Source organism: Mustelus asterias, chromosome 5 (genome assembly GCF_964213995.1).
Source record: "Mustelus asterias chromosome 5, sMusAst1.hap1.1, whole genome shotgun sequence".
Lineage (NCBI taxonomy): Eukaryota > Metazoa > Chordata > Chondrichthyes > Carcharhiniformes > Triakidae > Mustelus > Mustelus asterias.
The window spans coordinates 53,809,394-53,831,551 of NC_135805.1; the positions used below are offsets into that span (position 1 = coordinate 53,809,394).

Sequence of the window (22,158 nt, forward strand, 5' to 3'; positions counted from 1 at the left end):
AAGCGGAGTGGAGGGTGGCGGGGGGTGGGGGGGGGGGGGGGGGCAGGTGGGGGGGGGGGGGGGGGCAGGCAGTGAGCAGGGTCCACTGGGGAATAAGGGGCTTGGGAAGAGGAGAAACAGCAAGGCCCATGATATCTCCACCTGGCCCTGCCACAAATGCACAGTAGCAGCAGTGTGCACAAACAAGATGCACAGCACCAACTTGTCAAGCTTCCTTCCCGAGAATCCAGTACCCCTACCACCTAGAAGAGCATGGACAGAAGGTGGATGGGAACACCACCAAATGCAAGTTCCCATCCAAGCCAAATACCAGCATTCCTTAACTGTTACTGGATCAAAATCCTGGAATTCCCTTCCTACAGTGTACCTAAACCACATAGACTGCAGCAGTTCAAAAAAGTAACTCACCGTCACCTTATCAAGGGCATTTAGGGTTGATTAACAAACATTGACTTTGTCATCATTGCCCACATCCCATGAAAGAATTGAAATACATTTTTTAAAAAGACAGCAAGGCTGGAATTTTCCGACTATTCACGCCGGCAGAATCTTCGGGTCCTGCCGTCAGTGCACCCCCATCGTGCATTTCCCAGCAGCGAGGGGGGTGCATTTGACAGAAACACCATTGACAACAATGGGACCAGAAGATCCCGCTGTCGACCAATGGCAGGCTGCCTCCCACTGCCGCAAAACATGCAGCAGGTTGCGTAGAAAATCCAGCCCCAGGGACTGAACTCTCAAATTGGGATTGGAAACGTGACGCTTTGACAAGATCTGGGTCCCGATCCTGCAACACTATCTGGAAACGTAACTGCCCTAATTGGGCCAAACTCAAGCTCAGCATTCAATTAGTGGCACTGAGCATTACCAGGAGGCGGAAGCTGCCTGCAGAACATGAGCACCAAACAGCAGCCATGACGGGACACATGCCATCCTTGCAGGAGAAGGCTGAGTCTTAAAGCATCTTGTTGCACATAAAAGTGACCAAATGGACAAATGCAAGGTAAAAATGCAATTTGGTGCAAAAACACCCAGCTTCCGTAATTTTCAGCATTAAATAAAATCTTTACCTTTTGCCTGCCCAGAACCTGACAACTCCGCATTAACATGTACTAGGTTGATTGATTTTGCTGATTCCAGCTTTGAGAATTGTGTCTGGCCCTCCCCAGTCCATTAACAAGCTCTTCAAGGAGTTTAATGGTCTATTAATCAGAAGCAAGTAGGTTTGCTGCTGTGCCCCTCCTTGCTATCCCTTTGAAAATTGCACGGAATTCCCAAGGTGGTAGGGATGAGCGCCAGCTCCAGGAACACAATTTTCAAATTGTGCCCACACCCCTTCCCGACCCCACCGACAATCCAATTCCATATTGCTCTTCATGGTTATGCTCATGTTGAGGAAATCATCATAGGAACATAGCAACTAGCAGTAGCAGGAGTAGGTAGGCCATTTGGCCCTTCAAACCTGCTCTGTCATTCTGATCATGGCTGACCTTCTACCTCAGTGTCATTTTCCTGCACTGACCTTATATTCGTTTAATATCTAGAAATCTATCAATCTCTGTCTTGGATATACTCAGTGGCCTTCACAACCCTCTGGGGTAAAGCACTCTAAAGATGTACCACCGTCTGAATGAAGAAATTCCTCCTCTTCTCCGTCCCAAGTGGCCCACCTCTTCTTCTGAAACAGTTCCTTGGGTTCTAGAGCCCGCCACCTACCCCACCACCCCATGCAGGGGAAACATCCATCCTGTATCTCTCCTATTGAGCTGTGTAAGAATTTTTGTGGGCTTCAGTGAGATATTACTCCCATCAATGGTATACCAAGGATCTCAATTTCAGATAAAACAGGAACCCAATATTAACTCTCAGTAATCTCAACCTCAGAAGAATGCTCCTTACTGTAACAGTATGAATGCTTTTTTACTATTCCAACTATTTATTGATGTGTCACCCACTAGAAATTGGATTGGGAATGTTTAAATTAATTCCAATTAAATCCTTCACAACAATTTGACAGAAGAAACATTTTTGCCATCAACATTGACAGGATTCAAGATGATTTACTACTTAGTCCCTAAGACAATAAAATGTTCCTCAGGTTCCAGCTGTGTACTTTACCATACTACTTCAATGAACATCTTAATCTATTTAATACAAGAAAGTTTGGGATGAGAAGAGGCTATTTGGCTGAATAAGCCCACTTGGTACATGTATGTTTCAAGATTTGCCTTGTAAGAAGTCTCACAACACCAGGTTAAAGTCCAACAGGTTTATCACAGCTCGTGATTCCAAGTAAACCTGTTGGACTTTAACCTGGTATTGTGAGACTACTTACAGTGCCCACCCGAGTCCAATGCCATCATCTCCACATCAAGATTTGCCTTGCAATGGGTTTGATGTAGTTTGTCGTTTGGTATTAAAATTTACCTTCGTAAGATTCCTCCTAAAAGGGAAGCATTGAGACATTCCGGTGGTGACAGGCGCCTTTTCACTTCTGCAATGGTCACTTTATATTTGGAAGTGGAGCTGAGTAGAGACAGACGTCCAGGAACAGAACAAAACAGGTCTGTCGGATTTACAACACAGGTGCTACCTGGAATAAATGAAACAAGTCTGATTCAGATTGTGATTCTTTCTGAAACATGTAGAGTTCTATAATATGTGCACAGAAATATATTTTACCTTTAAATATGTCAACAATTACTTTGTAGATGAATTGGAAGCTGAACATTGAATTATCCAACAGTTGGACAATGTGCTTTCTTTTATATTGTGCAGAGTTGCAGATTAAATCACACACAGGATACCTGTGAGTTATTATGTCATTGGTGATAACCAAGCTGAAACAACAAAGCAGGTGGCTCAAGTTGTCAACACGAGCAAGAAAGAGTTGCACCAAAACTGCTACATGGCAACCATAGACATTTGGACTTGATTTGTGTGTTGGCAGTTTATTGTAATTTTTCCCACTGACAGTTCTGGTAAAACTTTCTATCTCACTACTATTACACTGCAGCACTCAAAGGTAATGTGAACCAAACCACATCCAATAAATCTCCCAGTGGTTATTTGCACCATGTATTATGGGACTCAACTCAATACAGAACTTAGCATTCTTCCCTAGTCTGTGGTCAGTTTGTTGATTTGGGCCAGTGCAGCAGCAAAAATGCTACAACTAGCTGGCAGACCTTGCAGTTTAGCCTCATTTTGAAGCAACACCCTAATTTCTGAGCAATTTCAATGTTCTTTTCACACATTTGCGCTTAACTCTCCAATAGCACAGCAACTTTATCCAATGAGCAGGTGAATCAAATAGACCAGGATAGGACCCAAATTCTATCTCTTGTCTGTGTTGAATTAGCTAATACCAATCAGGGTAATAATATGAGTGCAGCAATAAGCAGTCCTGTATTAGGAAGTGCAAATGACCATTATTGCCTTGCAACAACCTTTATCACAACTGGACATAGGTGGGCTTTGAGTGAGGACAAGGTACATAAGAACATAAGAACATAAGAAATAGGAGCAGGAGTAGGCCATCTGGCCCTTTGAGCCTGCCCCGCCATTCAACAAGATCATGGCTGATCTGAAGCGAATCAGTTCCACTTACCCGCCTGCTCCCCATATCCCCTAATTCCCTTATCGATCAGAAAACTATCTACCCGTGATTTAAACATATTCAACGAGGAAGCCTCCACCACTTCAATGGGCAAAGAATTCCAGAGATTCACTACCCTCTGAGAGAAGAAGTTCCCCCTCAACTCTGTTCTGAACCGGCCCCCCCTTATTTTGAGGCTGTGCCCTCTAGTTCTGGTTTCCCTTCTAAGTGGAAAGAATCTCTCCACCTCTACCCTATCCAGCCCCTTCATTATCTTATATGTCTCTATAAGATCACCCCTCATCCTTCTAAACTCCAACGAGTACAGACCCAATCTGTTTAATCTCTCCTCATAAGCTACACCCCTCATCTCCGGTATCAACCTGGTGAACCTTCTCTGCACTCCCTCCAAGGCCAATATATCCTTTCGCAAATAAGGGGACCAAAACTGCACACAGTACTCCAGTTGCGGCCTCACCAGTGCCTTGTACAGTTGCAGCAAGACCTCCCTGCTTTTATATTCTATCCCCCTCGCGATAAAGGCCAACATTCCATTCGCCTTCTTGATCACCTGCTGCACCTGCAGACTGAGTTTTTGCGATTCATGCACAAGGACCCCCAGGTCCCTCTGCACAGTCGCACGATGTAATTTTTCTCCATTTAAATAATATTCCAATTTACTATTATTTCTTCCAAAGTGGATAACCTCACATTTGCTAACGTTATATTCCATCTGCCAGATCCTCGCCCACTCGCTCAGCCTATCCAAATCTCTCTGCAGACTTTCCGCGTCCTCCACGCAATTCGCTTTCCCACTCACCTTCGTGTCATCAGCAAACTTGAATACCCTAGATTCAGTCCCCCTCCTCCAGATCATCTATGTAAATGGTAAACAATTGAGGCCCCAGCACCGATCCCTGTGGCACGCCACTGGTCACCAACTGCCAACCAGAAAAGCACCCATTTATCCCAACTCTCTGCTTCCTGTTAGATAGCCAATCCCCAATCCACACCAACACCTTACCCCTAACTCCGTGTACCCCAATCTTCTGCAGCAACCTTTTGTGAGGCACCTTATCGAACGCCTTCTGGAAATCTAAAAACACCACATCCACCGGTTCCCCTCTGTCAACCGCACTAGTGACATCTTCATAAAAGTCCAGTAGATTCGTCAAACACGACTTTCCCTTCATGAATCCATGCTGCGTCTGCTTGATCGAACCATTCTTATTCAGGTGCTCTGTTATTTCCTCTTTAATAATGGACTCTAGCATCTTCCCAACTACGGACGTTAAGCTAACCGGCCTGTAGCTACCCGCCTTTTGTCTACTTCCTTTTTTAAACAGCGGCGTAACAGTAGCTGTTTTCCAGTCAGCCGGCACTACCCCAGAGTCCAGCGAATTTTGATAAATTACTACTAACGCATCTGCTATTACCTCAGCCATTTCTTTCAGTACCCTGGGATGCATTCCATCCGGGCCCGGGGACTTGTCTACCTTCAGTCCTATTAGTCTACCAAGCACCACCTCCTTACTAACAGTAATTGTATTAAGGACCTCCCCTCCCACCAACTCTCGATCTCTAATATTCGGCAAACTATTTGTGTCTTCCACCGTGAAGACCGACACAAAGAACTTATTTAAAGTCTCAGCCATTTCCTCGTTTTCCACTATTAAATCCCCCCTCTCATCTTCCAAGGGTCCAACATTCACTCTAGCCACTCTATTCCTTTTTATATACTTGTAAAAACTTTTACTATCATGTAGACACTCATTATTTAGAGTCAAATATGAATAATGGTTATTTGAGTGATACTAGAACTGAGCAGCAAATAAGCATAGGGCACTTGTAAACATCCACTGCTTGTTCAGCCAGAACCTTAATATCTGTTCGGACTTTAGCCTGGAGGGCTTTCTGCAACAGAAAGGAATAATCCTCAGCCTACAGGAACTGGTCTACCTTTCCATGTTCTATCTGTGAGCCATGCTGACTGATTAATTATCAATAATATCCCTTATTTATTGTGGATCTACCTAGATCAGGCATCAGATTTCTCTGAGTCTCTCACAGATGATCAACTTGGTCACAAACCTCCATCATCAGGAATGGCACCGTGGAACCACCTCAATATTAAACTTATTTCCCTCAAAGGAGCATAGTCACTAACTGGTCATTACAAAACTGACAAGCATAGGCTTGAGCCCTTGATGGTAAGAAAGCAGGTGACAGGAACTTCTCGTAAGCGTAACAGCGAACAGCGAAACACATCATAAATATCCGAATCGATGCTGCTTTCCACCAAATCATATGGGCACACACTTTATCCCATTAAAGCACTGTGCCACCCTATGGAGGTGAATGACTTCAGTAGAACCGGCTTTCTCTATGCAACATAATACGCGTGATTCAATTTTGCATCCTCCTTTCAGGCCCTTGCTTCCTGGGATCCAAGTTTATTGCTAGAAACATGAGATCAGTCGCGTATGATAACATGCAACCCGTTTTGCATAATTTGATTAATTAGAATTATCTAGGGCATAGGTCTAAAAAATATATTAAACCACATTCGAGATAATTGAAACTGTGATTTATATATTTAGGAGAATAAAGTATAAATGCTGGTACTAACATTGCAGATTTTTTGAGCAACGAGCAACTGAGTAATTAGTGAAGATTTATTTTTAAAAATGATGAAATCATGGGAATATAGTTTGAATGTGTTCATTAGCATCCAATTATTGTGAGAAAATAGTCTTAGCCACTTTAGCAAGATATAAGGCAAGAAATGACATTTGGAAATATTAGTATAAGAACTCTTGGCACATTTATGTCAAATAAATAGGTTAAGACCGTGGACAAAATAATTTTATTGGGATACGTTCGGTTTTTGTCAAGTCGTCTTGCTAACAATAAATTTTTGGCTACCATCTGTGTTCTTTCTCGGGGCTTTCTAACTACACAATAATAAACACACTCATGTATGGATACAAAATTAAAGTATTGTTTTTGGTACAATGGTTTATATATAAAATTGAGCAACACACGCATAAAAGTTAACACATGCTCAAAGACTGTGGACAATGAGAAGCAAAGATACTACTCATAGATAAATATAACTGAATTATTAGTAAAATGAAGCACTTTCCAAATATTGCAGTATCATAGAAAATAGAGACACAATGGAGTATCTTCTGCAGGAAATTAATTGTGCAGGTTAGGGTAAGTATCATGAATTATGAGCACTTATCTTGAGATTAGTTCCAGGCAAATGCAATAAATGATAAATTTGTGCCCATGAAGAAACCCGTTGGCTTAGTTTAATTATTTGCATTGAAACTCCTCTTCTAATGAAATCGGTAAATACTTCTCTCCAAAATTAATGTCAAAATTGCATTCTGAAAATTCTGCATTTCAAACTTGATCATTCTTTTGCATGAAGAAAACTTTCCAAGCAGGCCTAAATTTACCTTGAATCCGTGCTCTTTTGTCCTACATTTCAGTTTAAAAGAACTTTCTGGTCTCCTCTTTTCAAAGTTTTTCTGAAATTGCCCCCAACCGTCCTCCAAAACACAGATCTCTAACACAAGGGATCAGTCTCACGGATCTTCTCTACTCTGTTTTCTACATCTGAAAGACCCAGACTTTGATGGAATAGGGCATCTTGTGGTGAGCATCATGAGTTGAAATGTTGTCCCCACTCTCCAATTAATTTTGCACTGCCATTTACTGGAATTGTTAATTATAATGGCAGGTAGAGCAAAGTCAATGGGACATCTGGGACATCGCTGGATGCTGGGACCAACAGTCTATTTCCATAACCAATGAAATAGAATCCTTTTAATGGCCAAGTTACAAATGAAAATGATATATTTTATCGTGATTCACAGCAAATCAGATTCTGCTCTGCTGGGCAGAAACATTTCTACCTTTGTCAGCAATATCCTGTGTATTCTCAGGCAGCAACATTTGCACTTGTCACTCTGTGCTGTCTTTCAGCTGCATTCCCCAGTGCATTTATATTTCTCTCTGGAAAATATACTTTGTTTTATAATTTCCCCATTTAGCTTTCATCCTAGACATGTGTTTTATGTAGCATGCGGAGGGCAATTTGAATTACTTGCTGACAAGTTTCAAAGTGGAAAGTTATAGGAAACATCACTTATTCCATTAGTCGGGGCCACGTGCCACTACTTAATAGCCGAGAATTTTGTGCATCAGTTTAACTTGCGGCACAAATGCTACAATTTCTTCACACTCGTGAAGGGCTGACGGTGGGCTCCAGTTCTTGCCAGGCTTATGCCAGGATGGCTATTTGAGATTATTTTGCAATTCACATCATAAATTAATATGTGCTGTTATTTTGGCAGCAATGTCTGGGCCAGAGGCCCTTCTTTCTCAATGATCAAAATGGAAGTAGTATAGTCTATGGTTCAATGTCCTCTTGTTAAGGTATATGTTCTGTCAGATAGTTGAACATTCTAATTGTTCCCTCTTTACTATGCGTAATAGTTAGACATCTTTATTGTTAAACCTACAAAGTCTCCATCCTTATCAACTACAATACCATTCACACAACATATTTTTTTTCCTATGTGTCTTGTTTTGCATTAGTCTGAATTAAACTTTGCCTATTATTGTTCTGTCCACGTACACAATCTGTGCAATTCGATTTGTAAATTCTCCCCTGGGCATTATCTATAAATTTCACAAATTATCATTGGTGTAAATTAGAAATTAGTGCTGTCTAATATCTATCTCTAAGGCAGTCCATGTAACATTTCTCCCCACCCCAGCATTGTTGTTTCCCAGACTTCAACCAATTTCTTATCCACTCTCAACATTTACCACAGATCCCCGGAGCTTTTAGATTAATAGCCTTTGGTGTGGAACTATAGCCAGAAATGTTGGAAAGCTAGGCACATCACATTGTAATGATTTCCTCATGAAGGATGTCAATACTTCAAAATAAAAGGCCAGGGGGACATAAACCAAGGACACAATAAGCAAAATGCTGCAGGTACAGGAAATATGAAATAAAAACAGAAAATGCCACAAACCATCAATACGTTAGGCAGTAATGGTGAACCTTTCAGGCCTATGCCCTTCCAGCAGAACCATAAGGTGTCAACATAAGAAATCCCTCTCAGAGGGTGTGCGCTTTGTAATATCCAATGCCTGTGTTGATATGGATTACAAATTACTGCTTGCAGCAGTTTTCAAATCAGACAAGTGACACTGACATCACACAGTTTATTTGTTGAAACTCAATGGACAAATTTCCATGCAGACAGCTGTAAACTGATATATTGTAATACCATTAAAAAAACTTCAGTATGCAGGATTATGAAATGGTAGATAATTGTCATTTACAATGTATGCTTCCAAAGCTATCTCCTCTAATAGAAACACCTCAATGATCATGATTCCCTTAATCAAAACTTTTGTATTAAGCAGAAAAGTCCTTATCTAGACTGTTATAAATGTAGAAACACAGAAGCAAAAATTCACATCTTTAACCTATCATCATACTTGCAATGGCTGTTGAAGAACCAGTTCTCTTTGGATTGATTCTATTATACACCAATTGTAATTTCATATTCCCCTTGTTAGCTCGCACACTATCTCTTGCTGAAAGAGCAGATTTCTGCTACTAATGTTATTCTGTATGCAGGAAACAGGAAATATGTGAAGTTGACACTGGTAATTTCTTTCCCAGTGGAAGAAATGATTTAAGCACAGATATTGACAAGGACGCAGGGAGAGGACAAAAATGGCCAGCATCCAACAAGGGAGGGGACACAGAAGTCCTCCTAAATACTGAACTTAACAGAAAGCCCTCCTGATCACCTTCTTCATTTCGACCCAGCAGATGGCCAAATTGGCAGCCGAGTTGATGGCTGCACTGGGAAACCAGTGGCAGGAGGCCATTACAGGGTCCGGTGGGGGGGTCTCTCACACTACAGGGAGTTCAGGAGTTCAGTGCGCGGTGCTTTAACTGGGGGCGGTGTGCTGAGCATGGTCAGCTGGCTGCAACTGGTGAGAGAGTTATCAGGGCTCAGAAATCAAGGCCGAGGGAAAAGAGAGTCTGGGACTGTCATTGGGAAGGTTGAAGGCTTATTTGTGACATGAGGGAGCACTCCTGCTCCTCCTGGCCAACAAGGAGTGTTTGTGGAACTGACACCTCACATTGACTCCCCAGACCCTTGGAAAACTCATGAGGCAACTATTACATTTAAATTCATCTTCCAATTGCACTGTGGGAGCCTAATTTAAAAGTATTGACAGAACACCCAGATACCGTGACCAATAATTCCATATGATGGTTTAATTGAATTTGAACAAATAGAAATTACAAAAAAAATTCGGAGTAGAAGTCGGCCACTCGGCCTCTTGAGCCGACTCCACTATTCAGTAAGATCACAGCTGATTTGATAATAATCTTATTCCCTCATTTTTGCCCACTCCCTATAACCTTTCACCCCTTGTTAATTAAGAATCTAACAACCCCTGCCTTAAAAATAATAAAATAATCTGCTTCCACTGCCTTTTGAGGAAGAGAGTTCCAGAGGCTCATGGACCTCTGAGAAAAAACATTTCGCCTCATCTGTCTTAAATCAGTGACCCTTTATTTTTAGCAGCAACCCCTAGGGAGCAATCTTATCAAAAAAAAATTTGAAGTCCAGGACAGGCGTGAAAACGGGAGATTTTCTGATCTGTTTTTTGGGCGAGTTCAAATCTGACATCTTATGCACTTAGAGAAAGGAAAATGCTCAGAAAAGGTTTCTCGCCTGTAGGGGGAGGGGGAGCAGGGCTTATATCTCCCGAATGCTGGCTGAGATCAGCAGAGGGTGCAATTGCGCATGGGCACGTCTCCAGCAGCAGAGGCCTATCACTCAGCCTCTGCTGCTCTGAGTCAACTTCACACATAGCCCACCCCATCAGTTATGGTGGCAGCCTATCGCGACCCCCCCACACGCCTGGACCGATCGACCCCGCGAACCCCCATTCAGACAGGTCACCTCTCCCATCCCATGATCGCCAACTTGACCTCCTTCAATCACCGGACCAAACCTCCCTGCAATCGCAAGCCTGATCCCCCCATGATCGCCAGCCCGACCCCTTGCAATCACCAGCCCAACCCCCGCCCCTGCTGCGATCAGCAGCCCAACCCCCTGCGATCACCAGCCCAACTCCCTGCAATTGCCAGCCTGTCCACCCCCCACCGCGATCACAAGCCCAACCCCCTCGTAATCGCAAGACTGATCTGCCTGCAATTGCCAGCCCGACCCCCCCTGTGATCGCCAGCCCGACCCCTCCACGGTCACCGGCCTGACACCCCCTCGATCACCGGCCCGACTAGTCCGTGAACACTGGCCCACCCCTACGCCCCCATTCCAGCCCTGATCATCCTCTCCCTTCCCCATCGATTCCTGGTGCAGAGTGGCAGCGGGTCCCCCCTCCCCCCACCTATTGCAGAGTGCACAGCAGCCCTCCCCACCACCAACTGGCTGCACCCAGCCTGGCCCTGCTCCCCAGTGGATGCCACCCCCTCTATCCCTGGCACTTAACACTGCCCAATGCCCGGTGAGCTTGCTGGCACTGCCAAGGTGCTAGACTGACAGTGCTAGGCTGGTACTGCCCCAACGGCACACCCCTTGCTTTCAACCACTCGGGGGGTGTCAATGGCCTCCCGTTCTACCGGCGAGGTCATCATGACTGGTCCCTATTGCGAGGCCACAGAGCCAAGTGACGATAATGTCCCGGGCTCATTATTCAATTCAAAAGACATTTCAATATTATTTAAATAAGTTATTCAGCCTCGCAGCAGAAATGGGATATTTGGTGCTGGTAAGAGGGCGAGAAATTGGGCGTGAACCTGATTTCTCAGCTCTCAGGCAATCTTACTGGCTCATCCCTCCCATTGGCCAACGGGGCGCAATGATAAGATCGCCTCCCCCTCGTTCTAGATTCTCCTACAGAGGAAACATCCACACCCACCCTGCCAATACCCTTCAGGATTTCAAAGGTTGCAATCAAGATGTCTTTTAGTCTTCTAAATGCTACTGGATACAAACCTACACTTTCCAACCTTCCCTCGTAAAATAACTCGCAACATTCCTGGTACTGGTCTAGTAAATTTTCTCTGAACAGCTTCTAACACATTTACTTAAATAAATGAGACCAATACTGTACACAATACCCCAGTTGTGGTTTCACCAATGCCCTATATTCAAAGCATAATGTCCCTACTTTTGTAATCAATTCCTTCACATTAAACTATAACATTAGTGGACGGCACGGTAGCACAGTGGTTAGCACTGCTGCTTCACAGCTCCAGGGACCTGGGTTTGATTCCCGGCTTGGGTCACTGTCTGTGTGGAGTTTGCACATTCTCCTCGTGTCTGCGTGGGTTTCTTCCAGGTGCTCCGGTTTCCTCCCACAGTCCAAAGATGTGCAGGTTAGGTTGATTGGCCATGCTAAAAATTGCCCCTTAGTGTCCTGAGATGCGTAGGTCAGAGGGATTAGCGGATAAAATATGTAGGGATATGGGGGTAGGGCCTGGGTGGGATTGTGGTTGGTGCAGACTCGATGGGCCGAATGGCCTCTTTCTGTACTGTAAGGTTTCTATGATTCTATGATAACATTTGATTAGTTTTCCTAATTACTTGCTGTACCTGTATTTCAACCTTTTGTGATTCATGCACTCAGACACCCTAATCTCTCAGCGCCTCAGAGCTCTGCAATTTCTCACCATTTAGATATTAAGCTTCTATTTATTTTTCTGACAAAATGGACAATTTCACATTTGCCCACATTATACTTCATTTGTCAGATGTTAGCCCAATCACCATACATGCACCATAGAAAACATTATTTCCGGTTGTATCACAGCTTGGTATGGCTCCTGCTCTGCCCAAGACCACAAGAAACTACAAAGGGTCATGAATGTAGCCCAGTCCATCACGCAAACCAGCCTCCCATCCATTGACTCTGTCTACATTTCCCGCTGCCTCGGAAAAGCAGCCAGCATAATTAAGGACCCCATGCACCTTGGACTTACTCTCTTCCATCTTCTTCCATTGGGAAAAAGATACAAAAGTCTGAGGTCACATACCAACCGACTCAAGGACAACTTCTTTCCTGGTGCCATCAGACTTTTGAATGGATCTACCTCACACTAAGTTGATCTTTCTCTACATCCTAGCTATGACTGTAACAGTACATTCTGCACTCTCTCCTTTCCTTCTCTATGAATGATATGCTTTGTCTCTATAGCATGCAAGAAACAAGATTTTTCGCTGTATACTAATACATGTGACAATAATAAATCTAATCTATCACTTAACCTATATGTGTCTTTTTCTAGCCTCTTATACCCTCTTCACAATTTACTTTTCTACCTATCTTAGCGTTGTCAGCAAATTTAGCAACCAAACTTTCAGTCCCTTCATCCAAGTCATTTATACTAAGTTGCAAAAAGTCAAAGCCCCAGCACTTATCCCTGTGGCATACCATTCATCACATCTTGCCAACTAGAAAAAGACCACTTCATGCCAACTCTCTGTTTCCTGTTAGCTAGCCAATCTTCAATCCATGCCAATATGTTATCCCCTACATCATGAGCTTTTATTTTACACAATAACCTCTGATGTGGCACCTTATCAAATGCCTGCTGTAAATCTAAGTATAGTACATCCACCAGTTCCCCTCATCCACAACACATGTGATTCTTTCAAAGAACTCCAAAACGTTGGTTAAACATGAATTCCCTTTCACAAAACCATGTTGACTCTGCCTTATTGCCTTAAATTTTTCCAATTGCCCTGCTATAAATCTTTAATAATGGCTTCTAATGTTTCCCCTATGACAGAAGTTAGGTTAACTGACCTAAAGTTTCCTGCTTTTTGATTAAAGGAGTTACATCTGCTATTTTCTAATCGAGTGGAAGCTTTCCCAAATCTAGGGAACTTTGGAAAATTTAAACCAGTGCACCAACTATTTCATTAGCCATTTCTTTCAAGACCTTACAGTGTAGTCCATCTGGACCTGGGTATTTGTCAGCCCGCTGCCCCAAAATTTACATAAGAATTATAAGAACTAGGAGCAGGAGTTAACAATTTAGCCCCTCAAGCCTACTCCACCATTTAATATGATCATGGCTGATCTCATCTCAGCCGCAACTCCACTTATCTGCCCGTGCACTATAGTCCTTCAAACCCTTACTAATTAAAAATCTGCCCACCTCTTCTCTAGGTTTACTCAAAATCCTAGCATTCACCAAGCTCTGGGGTAGTGAACACCATAAACTTATGACCCTTTGAGAGAGGTAATTTCTCCTCATCCCTGTTTTAAATCTGCTACCCCTATCCTAAAGCTTTAACCGCTTATTCTACATTGCCCTACGAAGAAGAAACATCCTCCACGTCTACTTTGTCAATCCCCCTCATCATCTTGTGCCCCTCAATTAGACCTCCTCTCATTCTTCTAAACTCCAAGAAGAAAAGCCTAAATTACTCAAATGCTCTTCATAAGTCAAACGCCTCATCTCTGGAATCAATCTAGTGAACTTCCTCTAAACCACCTCCAATGCAACTACATCCATCCTCAAGTAAGGGGACCAAAACTGTACACAATATTCTAAGTGAGGTCTCTCTAATATTTTGTACAGGAGCAGCAACACTTCACTATTTTATATTCTATTCCTTCAGCAATAAATGCCAAGATTCCATTTGCTCCTTATTACCTGCTGTTCTTGCATACTGGTTTTCTGTGATTCACGCACGAGAACACTCAGATCCTTCTGCATCAAAGCACTAGTTTCGCCATTTCTCTCCACTTAGATAATAATTTACCTTTGCACTTTGCCAATCCACTGGAATCATTTCCGCATCCAAAGAATTTTAGAAGATTGTAACCAATTAAATATTGTAACCAATTTGCTCAATACATTTCCCTGATGATTGTAAGTTTCCTGAGTTCCTCCCTCCCTTCCATTTCCTGATTTATAGCTGGGTTGCTACTGGTGTCCTCTTTAGTGAAGTTAGATGTAAAACACCTGTCTAATTCATCCGTCATAGCCTGACTTGCCATTACCAATTCCCCAGATGCACTTCCTGCAGAACCATTTCTCACTTTGTTAACTCTTTTCTTATTTAAATAAATATAGAAACTCACACTGTCCACCAATATGTGACTGGCAAACTTAATCTCATAATTTAGTTTTTCCCTCCTTATCAATCTTCTTGTCATTCATTGACATTCGCTATATTCATTCCAATCTTCTGACCTGCCACTTGTCTTTGTGCAAACATATGGGCTTTCTTTAAGTTTAATACTGTTTTTATTTTGTTTAGTTAATCACAGATGATGAGCCCTCTCCTTGGCATTCAAATATCCTGATACAACATGCCTTTGTTTCCATTTTTGGCATTATGTCTTATTTACCAAGATAAAGGATAATAACACTAGGAAATGAAACCTATTTCCCTTTTGTACATTTAGTCAGAAGTGCAGCACTCTCAGGAGAAAAATAGCACAGGTCAAATGCTGAAGAAAGCTACCTCTGCTTTGCTCCTGCAATGTGCATTTGTTCAATCACAGAAGGGTATGTCCAACTGTACCAATGTGATATTTCCATTTCATACATTTGCCATCTTTGTAACTTCTCTGAACTCGACAATCAGTTTTGTGCTGTGGTGTGACGCCAGTTAGGATCTGGCTGTTTCAGGGTTTTGAGAAGACCACACCTAGAGTACAATGCTATGCATAGTTTTGATCTCTATATTTAAGGAAAGATAGTCTTGAAGGCAGTACAGTAAAGGTTCTCTAGACTAGTTTGTGAGTTGAGAGGATTGTTCAAAATGATACGCTGTGTATTCTTTCTGAAATTTCCAGGAATGAGAAGTGAAATTGCTAAACATACAAGTGCCTGAAGGGATGTGACAGGATAGACACTGAGGGGTTGTTTCCCCTGGCTAAGGAATCTAGCACATGGGAGCATGTTCTCAGGTTAAGGAACAAATCATTTAGGACTGAGGTAAGGAGAAATTTTTCACCCAAGTGGTTTCAAATCTTTCAAATTTTCTATGCTAAAGGGTTATGGATGCCCCACATTTAAATATTGTTAAGGCTGAATTCAGCCTTGGTTAGAGTTGAACTCAAGGACTTGAATATAATGGGACAGTGTGTTAACCAATTTCTCCATTCCAGCTTAAGTCTGTGACATATTGAAGCAATATAATGCGATATCATTACTCTTGCTTCTAAAAAATAAAACCAATTTTCAATAGAGAAAATGATAATTGAAATGTCAATGTTTTAATGCATTTATGAAGTTATGTAGATTGGACCATTCTGATAATATATAAAATGCAGCATCCTCTTTTTCATGCATCTCTTTTTAAATAAAACTTGTTGGAAATAAATCTGTGCTTGTTCATCAATATGAACTATCCATGTATGTTACAGTAGTCCCACCCAAAAATGTAAAATACAATCCAGTGTTAACAACAGCAGAATGCCATTTGGTGGATCCTGGCAGCTTAACATAACAGAGCATTGACAATGTATAGATGTAATGGTTTTAGAAACTGATCGATTTAAAAGCTGAAGGAACATATGAATTAAGAGCAGATGTAGGCTACTCAGCCTCTCGAACCTTCTCCACCATTCAATAAGATCATGGCTGATCTGATTGCAACCTCAACTCTACATTCCCGCCTATCCCCAGTAATCTTTCACCCCTTTTCTTATCAAGAATCTGCCTAGCTCTGCCTTAAAAATACTCAAAAAATATTTCCTCTGACTTGTATATGTTAGTAACGTCTTCAACAACAAAAGGAAATTTTAAAGAAAATTATGACAACATCTCAAAGTCTCTATTTATGATTTCATTTGGGATAACAATCAGAAGTATCGTTGGTGTCATTTTGATATTGGTAATAAACCCTACCAAGAGAAGTCTTATCCCAGCCTTGTATTAAAGAAATACTGCTTTGTGTTTCAAAAGAAAATGTCAAAAAAGTGACAATAATTTCATTTCTATAAATTAGATCACAACATTTATAAACATCTATCGTGTATGGAACATATGAGGCATACCAGATTACATTTGTAAAGTTGACTTAAGTGTTACTGCAATGTTGAAGCAGTCCAGTTAATCTGGGAGGGAAAATGTCATTTGAAAAAAAAGATAGAATTAGACTCTTTAGTTAAACATTCCCATGCAAATAAAAAATTCTAAAATTCAAAGTTAAGATGGCAGCAAACATTTTATTTTAAATTTTAATTTATTCCTTTTCATCTTCAGCTTTAAAGCAATGAATATTGAACTGATGTTTAATTTCTCTTAACTAATTCTAGACTCTCTTATAAATTCTGATGTTTGTTAAAACTAGATAATCTATCCAGCGGTTCAAATCTCTTTGGGGGAATATTTTCTCTGGTCACTAAGTTTAGCAATGTAGTAAACACATTAATTTTTAAAGCATTTATATGCACATTGTAGTTGCTACAAAATTCTTCCGATCATGTATTTTTCATTCTGTGTAATTAACTTGTTTAGAGATTAAAGGTTTCCATTAGTATTATTCCTGACAGTCTACAGACATGCATGGACATGTATGTAATGCATGTACAAACCCATATACAAAACAGGCCACCCAGGTATGACTTATTAAAAATGACGATCACTTTGCTTATAAACATTTTTTATATACCTGCACATAATTTTAAAAATACATATGGCTCTGCTTTTTAAATGGGATTGCAATGGTCTTACGTCTATTGATCACAAATGTCATTAACATTTCATTCATTTTGGTAGTGTTCTCTTGCTCTCACACATACATCAAACTATGGTGTAATGCCTTTATAAAAGTATAATCAAGTTAATTTTTTCAAGGGTTTCTTGTAATGAAATTTATAATTTAATGCTCTTTTTCAATATTATTTTTGGTAAATTTGGGTCCCATGCATTAATTTACAAATATACTGAATGAAAAATTAATGAAGAAAACAAACTTCTATATCGATACTAATTAATTAATTAACCAATCTTCCACAGATTACCCTTAAAGCCTGGGTACTCAAACACATATCAGCACATTGAGAAAACTGATATGTGCATCGAATGGTTGGTACATTTAGGCCCGGATGTTAAATATATTTTGAGAAAATTATTGTGATTCATCCTGATCTAACGATTGGAACAGAGTATGCAATGGGAATTGAAAGTAAGGCAAATGTTTTTTATCATCCAAGTGTCCAAAGTCTTTGGAAATGCATCACCATATTTAATAGCTTCCAAATCAAACATTTAAATAAGAGTCATTGTTTTCTTAATTCTTAGTTTCTTGGGTTGTTGAGTAAAAGGGCTAACTCCTTGAATTGCACGTCTCCCTGCCACATATTGGAAAGTCAGCCAATATCATGCAATGCTTAAACATGAGGCCTTGTAGAATGAAGTAACACATAAAATAAAACTGCTTTTGAAAAACTGTATTCCAAATTTTTAAACTTGAAAAAAATTGCATATTGCAACTTTGTACATACATTGTGAAATAGAAAAGAAGGGAAACGTTGATGAATGTTTGCTGGTAAAAGTGAAATTATACCTTGTAAATAAAACCAGATGTGGGTTCTTCCTTTGAAAGGGAGAAAACTGAACAAAATGAAAAAAAATACTCTGGGTTTAACAAGTGTTGTTGAATTATAAATGGTACAAGTTTGAAATTAGATTTGATCTGGCATGATTCCATGACTAGGCGTAAAATCCATGCTTGGAATGATTTCACAAACCAGACTCTCATAAAGTGCAGAGTAGCAAGCGGGGTTCAACTCATATTAATTCCAAAAATGTTTTGATTCAAAGTAGTTTGTATTTTATGTTGCCAAGAGCAATCGAAAAGTGCTATTGCCGGCAGTCTGGTCCTTTTTGCATGGCCCAGGGGCTATAGTAGTGTTTAAGCTGCTGAATTTGCCTGGGGCAGCAAGCCTGAATGATCACAAGGCGAATCAGGAGCTTTTTTAGGAGTTTGCCATCAAGATTTAGAAAAAACACATGGACCAAATGTCACTTTGTTACCCTTATAGCAAAAATATTGGAGTATAGACCACCTAACATCCCTTATGGCTGTACAATAGCAATATGCCTTCAAAATACATCTGCTGTCAAGTTTAATTTCTGAAATTTAAAACAAAAGCACCTTTCTTAATTAAAGATCCAATCTTAAGCCTGATCAGTTAGGGTTTTAGAAAGTTGAGATGAATTGTTAGTACCAAGGGTGATCAGAAAGGATGCGACTTCAGTAAATAGGGGATGGTTTTCTTTTGAAAACAGGAGATCTGAATATTCATCTAAGTGAAGCACCAGTCCGTATGAACAACATTAATATGATCTCTACTGAATTTGGTACTCAAAAATATTAACATATCAAAGCAAATGCCCCAGGCAAGAGAAGCTATCGATACTGGGGCACTATGCAATGTAAAGATTATTGGTTCTGATGGTTGGGAGAGTGGAGCTTCAGGCTAAACACTGCACACCATTAACTGAAAGTGATAGCAAAGGGATTTCAGCATCAGTGCTATACCACAATAATACCAAGTCTTTACTTTTAAAATATAGATTTGGAATAAGTGTAAAAGTTTATTTTCAAAATTACACTGTGGAAAAGTAACATCTCAAATAAAACAAGCTTGGAGAAATATCAATTCAACATTTCTTCAATAGAAACTAACATAAGATAGGCACTTCCAAGATGGAGAAGTGATTCTTTTTGAACCTTATGGCTTTATGTGCTAAGTCTATATGTAATAACTGGGGACAGGTGTCCAGAAGTAAGTGAAGAAAAGTAAGACAATGTCTTGAGGAAACAGTTTCAGTTTCTCTTAATTTATTAATTCAAGTATCATATTTCCCATTCAATTTTATTCAATAGAACAATGACAGAAGCAAGAAATCTTTTTTCATAGTCAGCTGGATGTCAGGGCCTGGATGTCAAGGCTTGATGATGGCACAGTGATTAGCACTGCTGCCTCACAGGGCCAGGGACACGGGTTCAATTCTGGCTTTAGGGGTGTGCACATTCTCCCTGCGTCTGCGTGGGTTTCCTCCGGGTTCTCCGGTTTCCTCCCATGGTCCAAAGATGTGCAGGTTAGGTGGATCGATGTTAAATTTGATTTGATTTATTATTCACATGTATTAGTATACAATGAAAAGTATTGTTTCTTGTGCGCTAAACGGACAAAACATACCGTACAAAGGGAAGGAAAGGAGAGAGTGCAGAATGTAGGGATACAGTCAAAGAGAGAGTTTAAAAGAATTAGAATAAAGTTTTAGAAGCATAGAATGAGAGCAAAAGATGGAATTAGAAGATATGCTGGGCACAGCTTGCAAAAAGTCACCGCGCTCCTGCGCGTTACCCCTTAGTGTCCTACGATGTGTAAATTAGGGGGATTAGCAAATTAAATACGTGGAGTTATGGGGACAGGGCCTGGGTGAGATGCTCTGTTGGAGAGTCGGTGCAGACTCAATGGGCTGAATGGCGTCCTTCTGCATTGTAGGGATTCTATGATTACAGTCACATGCCTGATAACTGCAGACGAACCTTGTTATCTCAAAAGACCTTTAATCCAAATAATTGGAAATCCACATTGTTGGATTCTACATTAGTTGGAGACTTTTAAGCATGATGGTGATTTTCTCACATGTTTTATCCATATGGAAAGTGCACTTGTGCTCTGTAGGAAAACACCACACCTAAGTTAACCTCGGTTAACTTCAGTTCAGGTGTACAATTGCTAAGGTTTAGATACTGCAAACTGTGTCAGGGTGCTGAGTTAGTTGAGACTAGAACCCTCCGTCCATGTGACTGTTTCTCATTTTTTAACCAAAGATCTATATCTTGGTTTAGTTATGAACTTCATGCATGGGCCAGTTGCATGACCAGTAATAATGACGGATGAAGGAGAATCATTTGGACGCAAGTCTTATGTACCACAAACTTAACCTGCTTTGTAACTTTTCTGTCTTGATAAGAGAAGAGAAAGATTAGAATGTACTTCACCCATCTTCAGTATAGTCCCAAAGAATTGTATTCATGCTAAAGTTGGCATCCACCACAAGTGGACAATTATGGGTAAACACTGGAATAAATGCCTCTTGTATTTTCAATCAATACTTGAGACACAGAGGAATAATAATGAACCCAGGAACCTAACAGAATAATCAAATCATAAAATCATAGAATCATAGAATTTTATAATCTGGAAGGAGACCATTCAGCCCATCATTTCTTCACCAGCTCCTGAAAGAGCTATCCAAGTTAGCCTTATCTCCGTAGCCCTCTAAATTCATCACTTTCAAATATGTATCCAGTTCTCTTTTGAAACCTCCTATGGAATCCGCCTCCATGACTTTCCCAGGCAGCGCATTCAAAATCCCAACAACTCTCCGAGTAAAGAAATTTTTCCTCACCTCACTCCTACCTCTCTTGCTGACCATCTTGAAATTGTGACCCCCTAATCACTGACATACCAACTAGTCAAAACAGAATATCCTTCTTTACCCTGTCAAAATTGTTCATAATTTTGAACACCTCAATAAGGTCACTTCTTAATCTTCTCTGCTCCAGGGAGAATAAGCCAAATGTCTCTAATCTTTCCCTGTATCTAGAATTCCTCATTTTTGCCATCATTCTAGTAAATCTCCTTTGCACTTTAACATCTTTCCTTAAATAAGGTGTCCAGAACTGAACACAATACTCCAAATGTGGTCTGACCAATAATTTGTAGAGGTGTTACATCACTTCCTTGTTTTTTACTCTATGCCTCTTTTATAAACATAGGGAACCTATAAGCCTTCATAACAACTACTTCAACTTGCCTGGCCACCTTCAAAGAGTTATGCACTTGAACCCCAAAGTCTCTCTACTCCTGTACTCCCCTCAAAGTTGTACCATTGAGCCTATATTGTCTCCTCATATTTCTTCTACCAAAATGCATTACTTCACATTTCACTCTGCTGTATTGAAATTCATCTACCAGGTGTCTGCCCATTTGGCTAACTTGTCAATACCCCCTGAAGTCACTCAGTGTCATCCTCACAATTCACTGTCCTCCTGAGCTTAGTATCACCTACAAATTTAGAGATGTTGCCCTCAACACCTATTTCTAAATCATTTCTATAAATCAGAAAAAGCAAGCGTCCCAACACTGATCTCTGAGGAACATCACTTTGTGTCCAGTCTGAGATATGCCCATCTATACCTACCTCTGTTTTCTATCACTTAGCCAACTTCTAATCCATGTTGCCAAGGGCCCATCAATCCCAAACATTTCTAATTTGCTTAACAAGCTGCCATGTGGCACCATATCAAATGCTTTCAGAAAGTCCAAATATACAACATCCACGGCACTACTTATCTCATTGGTTACTTAATTTCAGATCATGCCCAGCAAGAAGCACAACCTTTCTTTCCAAAGTACCCAGGACAAGATTCCAACATGATTCCTTGTGACGCCATCGAACATATCACCGATGAAAAGCACTTGAATTT

The 22,158-nt window shown here is 40.7% G+C and overlaps 1 protein-coding gene across 1 annotated transcript in view; it reads right to left on the reverse strand.

Moving 5' to 3' along the window:
- Window positions 1-22,158, reverse strand: part of tfap2d (transcription factor AP-2 delta (activating enhancer binding protein 2 delta)) — an 89,845-nt gene that overhangs the window by 60,692 nt on the left and 6,995 nt on the right. The window contains exon 4 of the mRNA XM_078213671.1: window positions 2,428-2,593. Coding sequence (XP_078069797.1) covers window positions 2,428-2,593 — 166 coding nt within the window. The remainder of the gene's footprint in view (window positions 1-2,427; window positions 2,594-22,158) is intronic.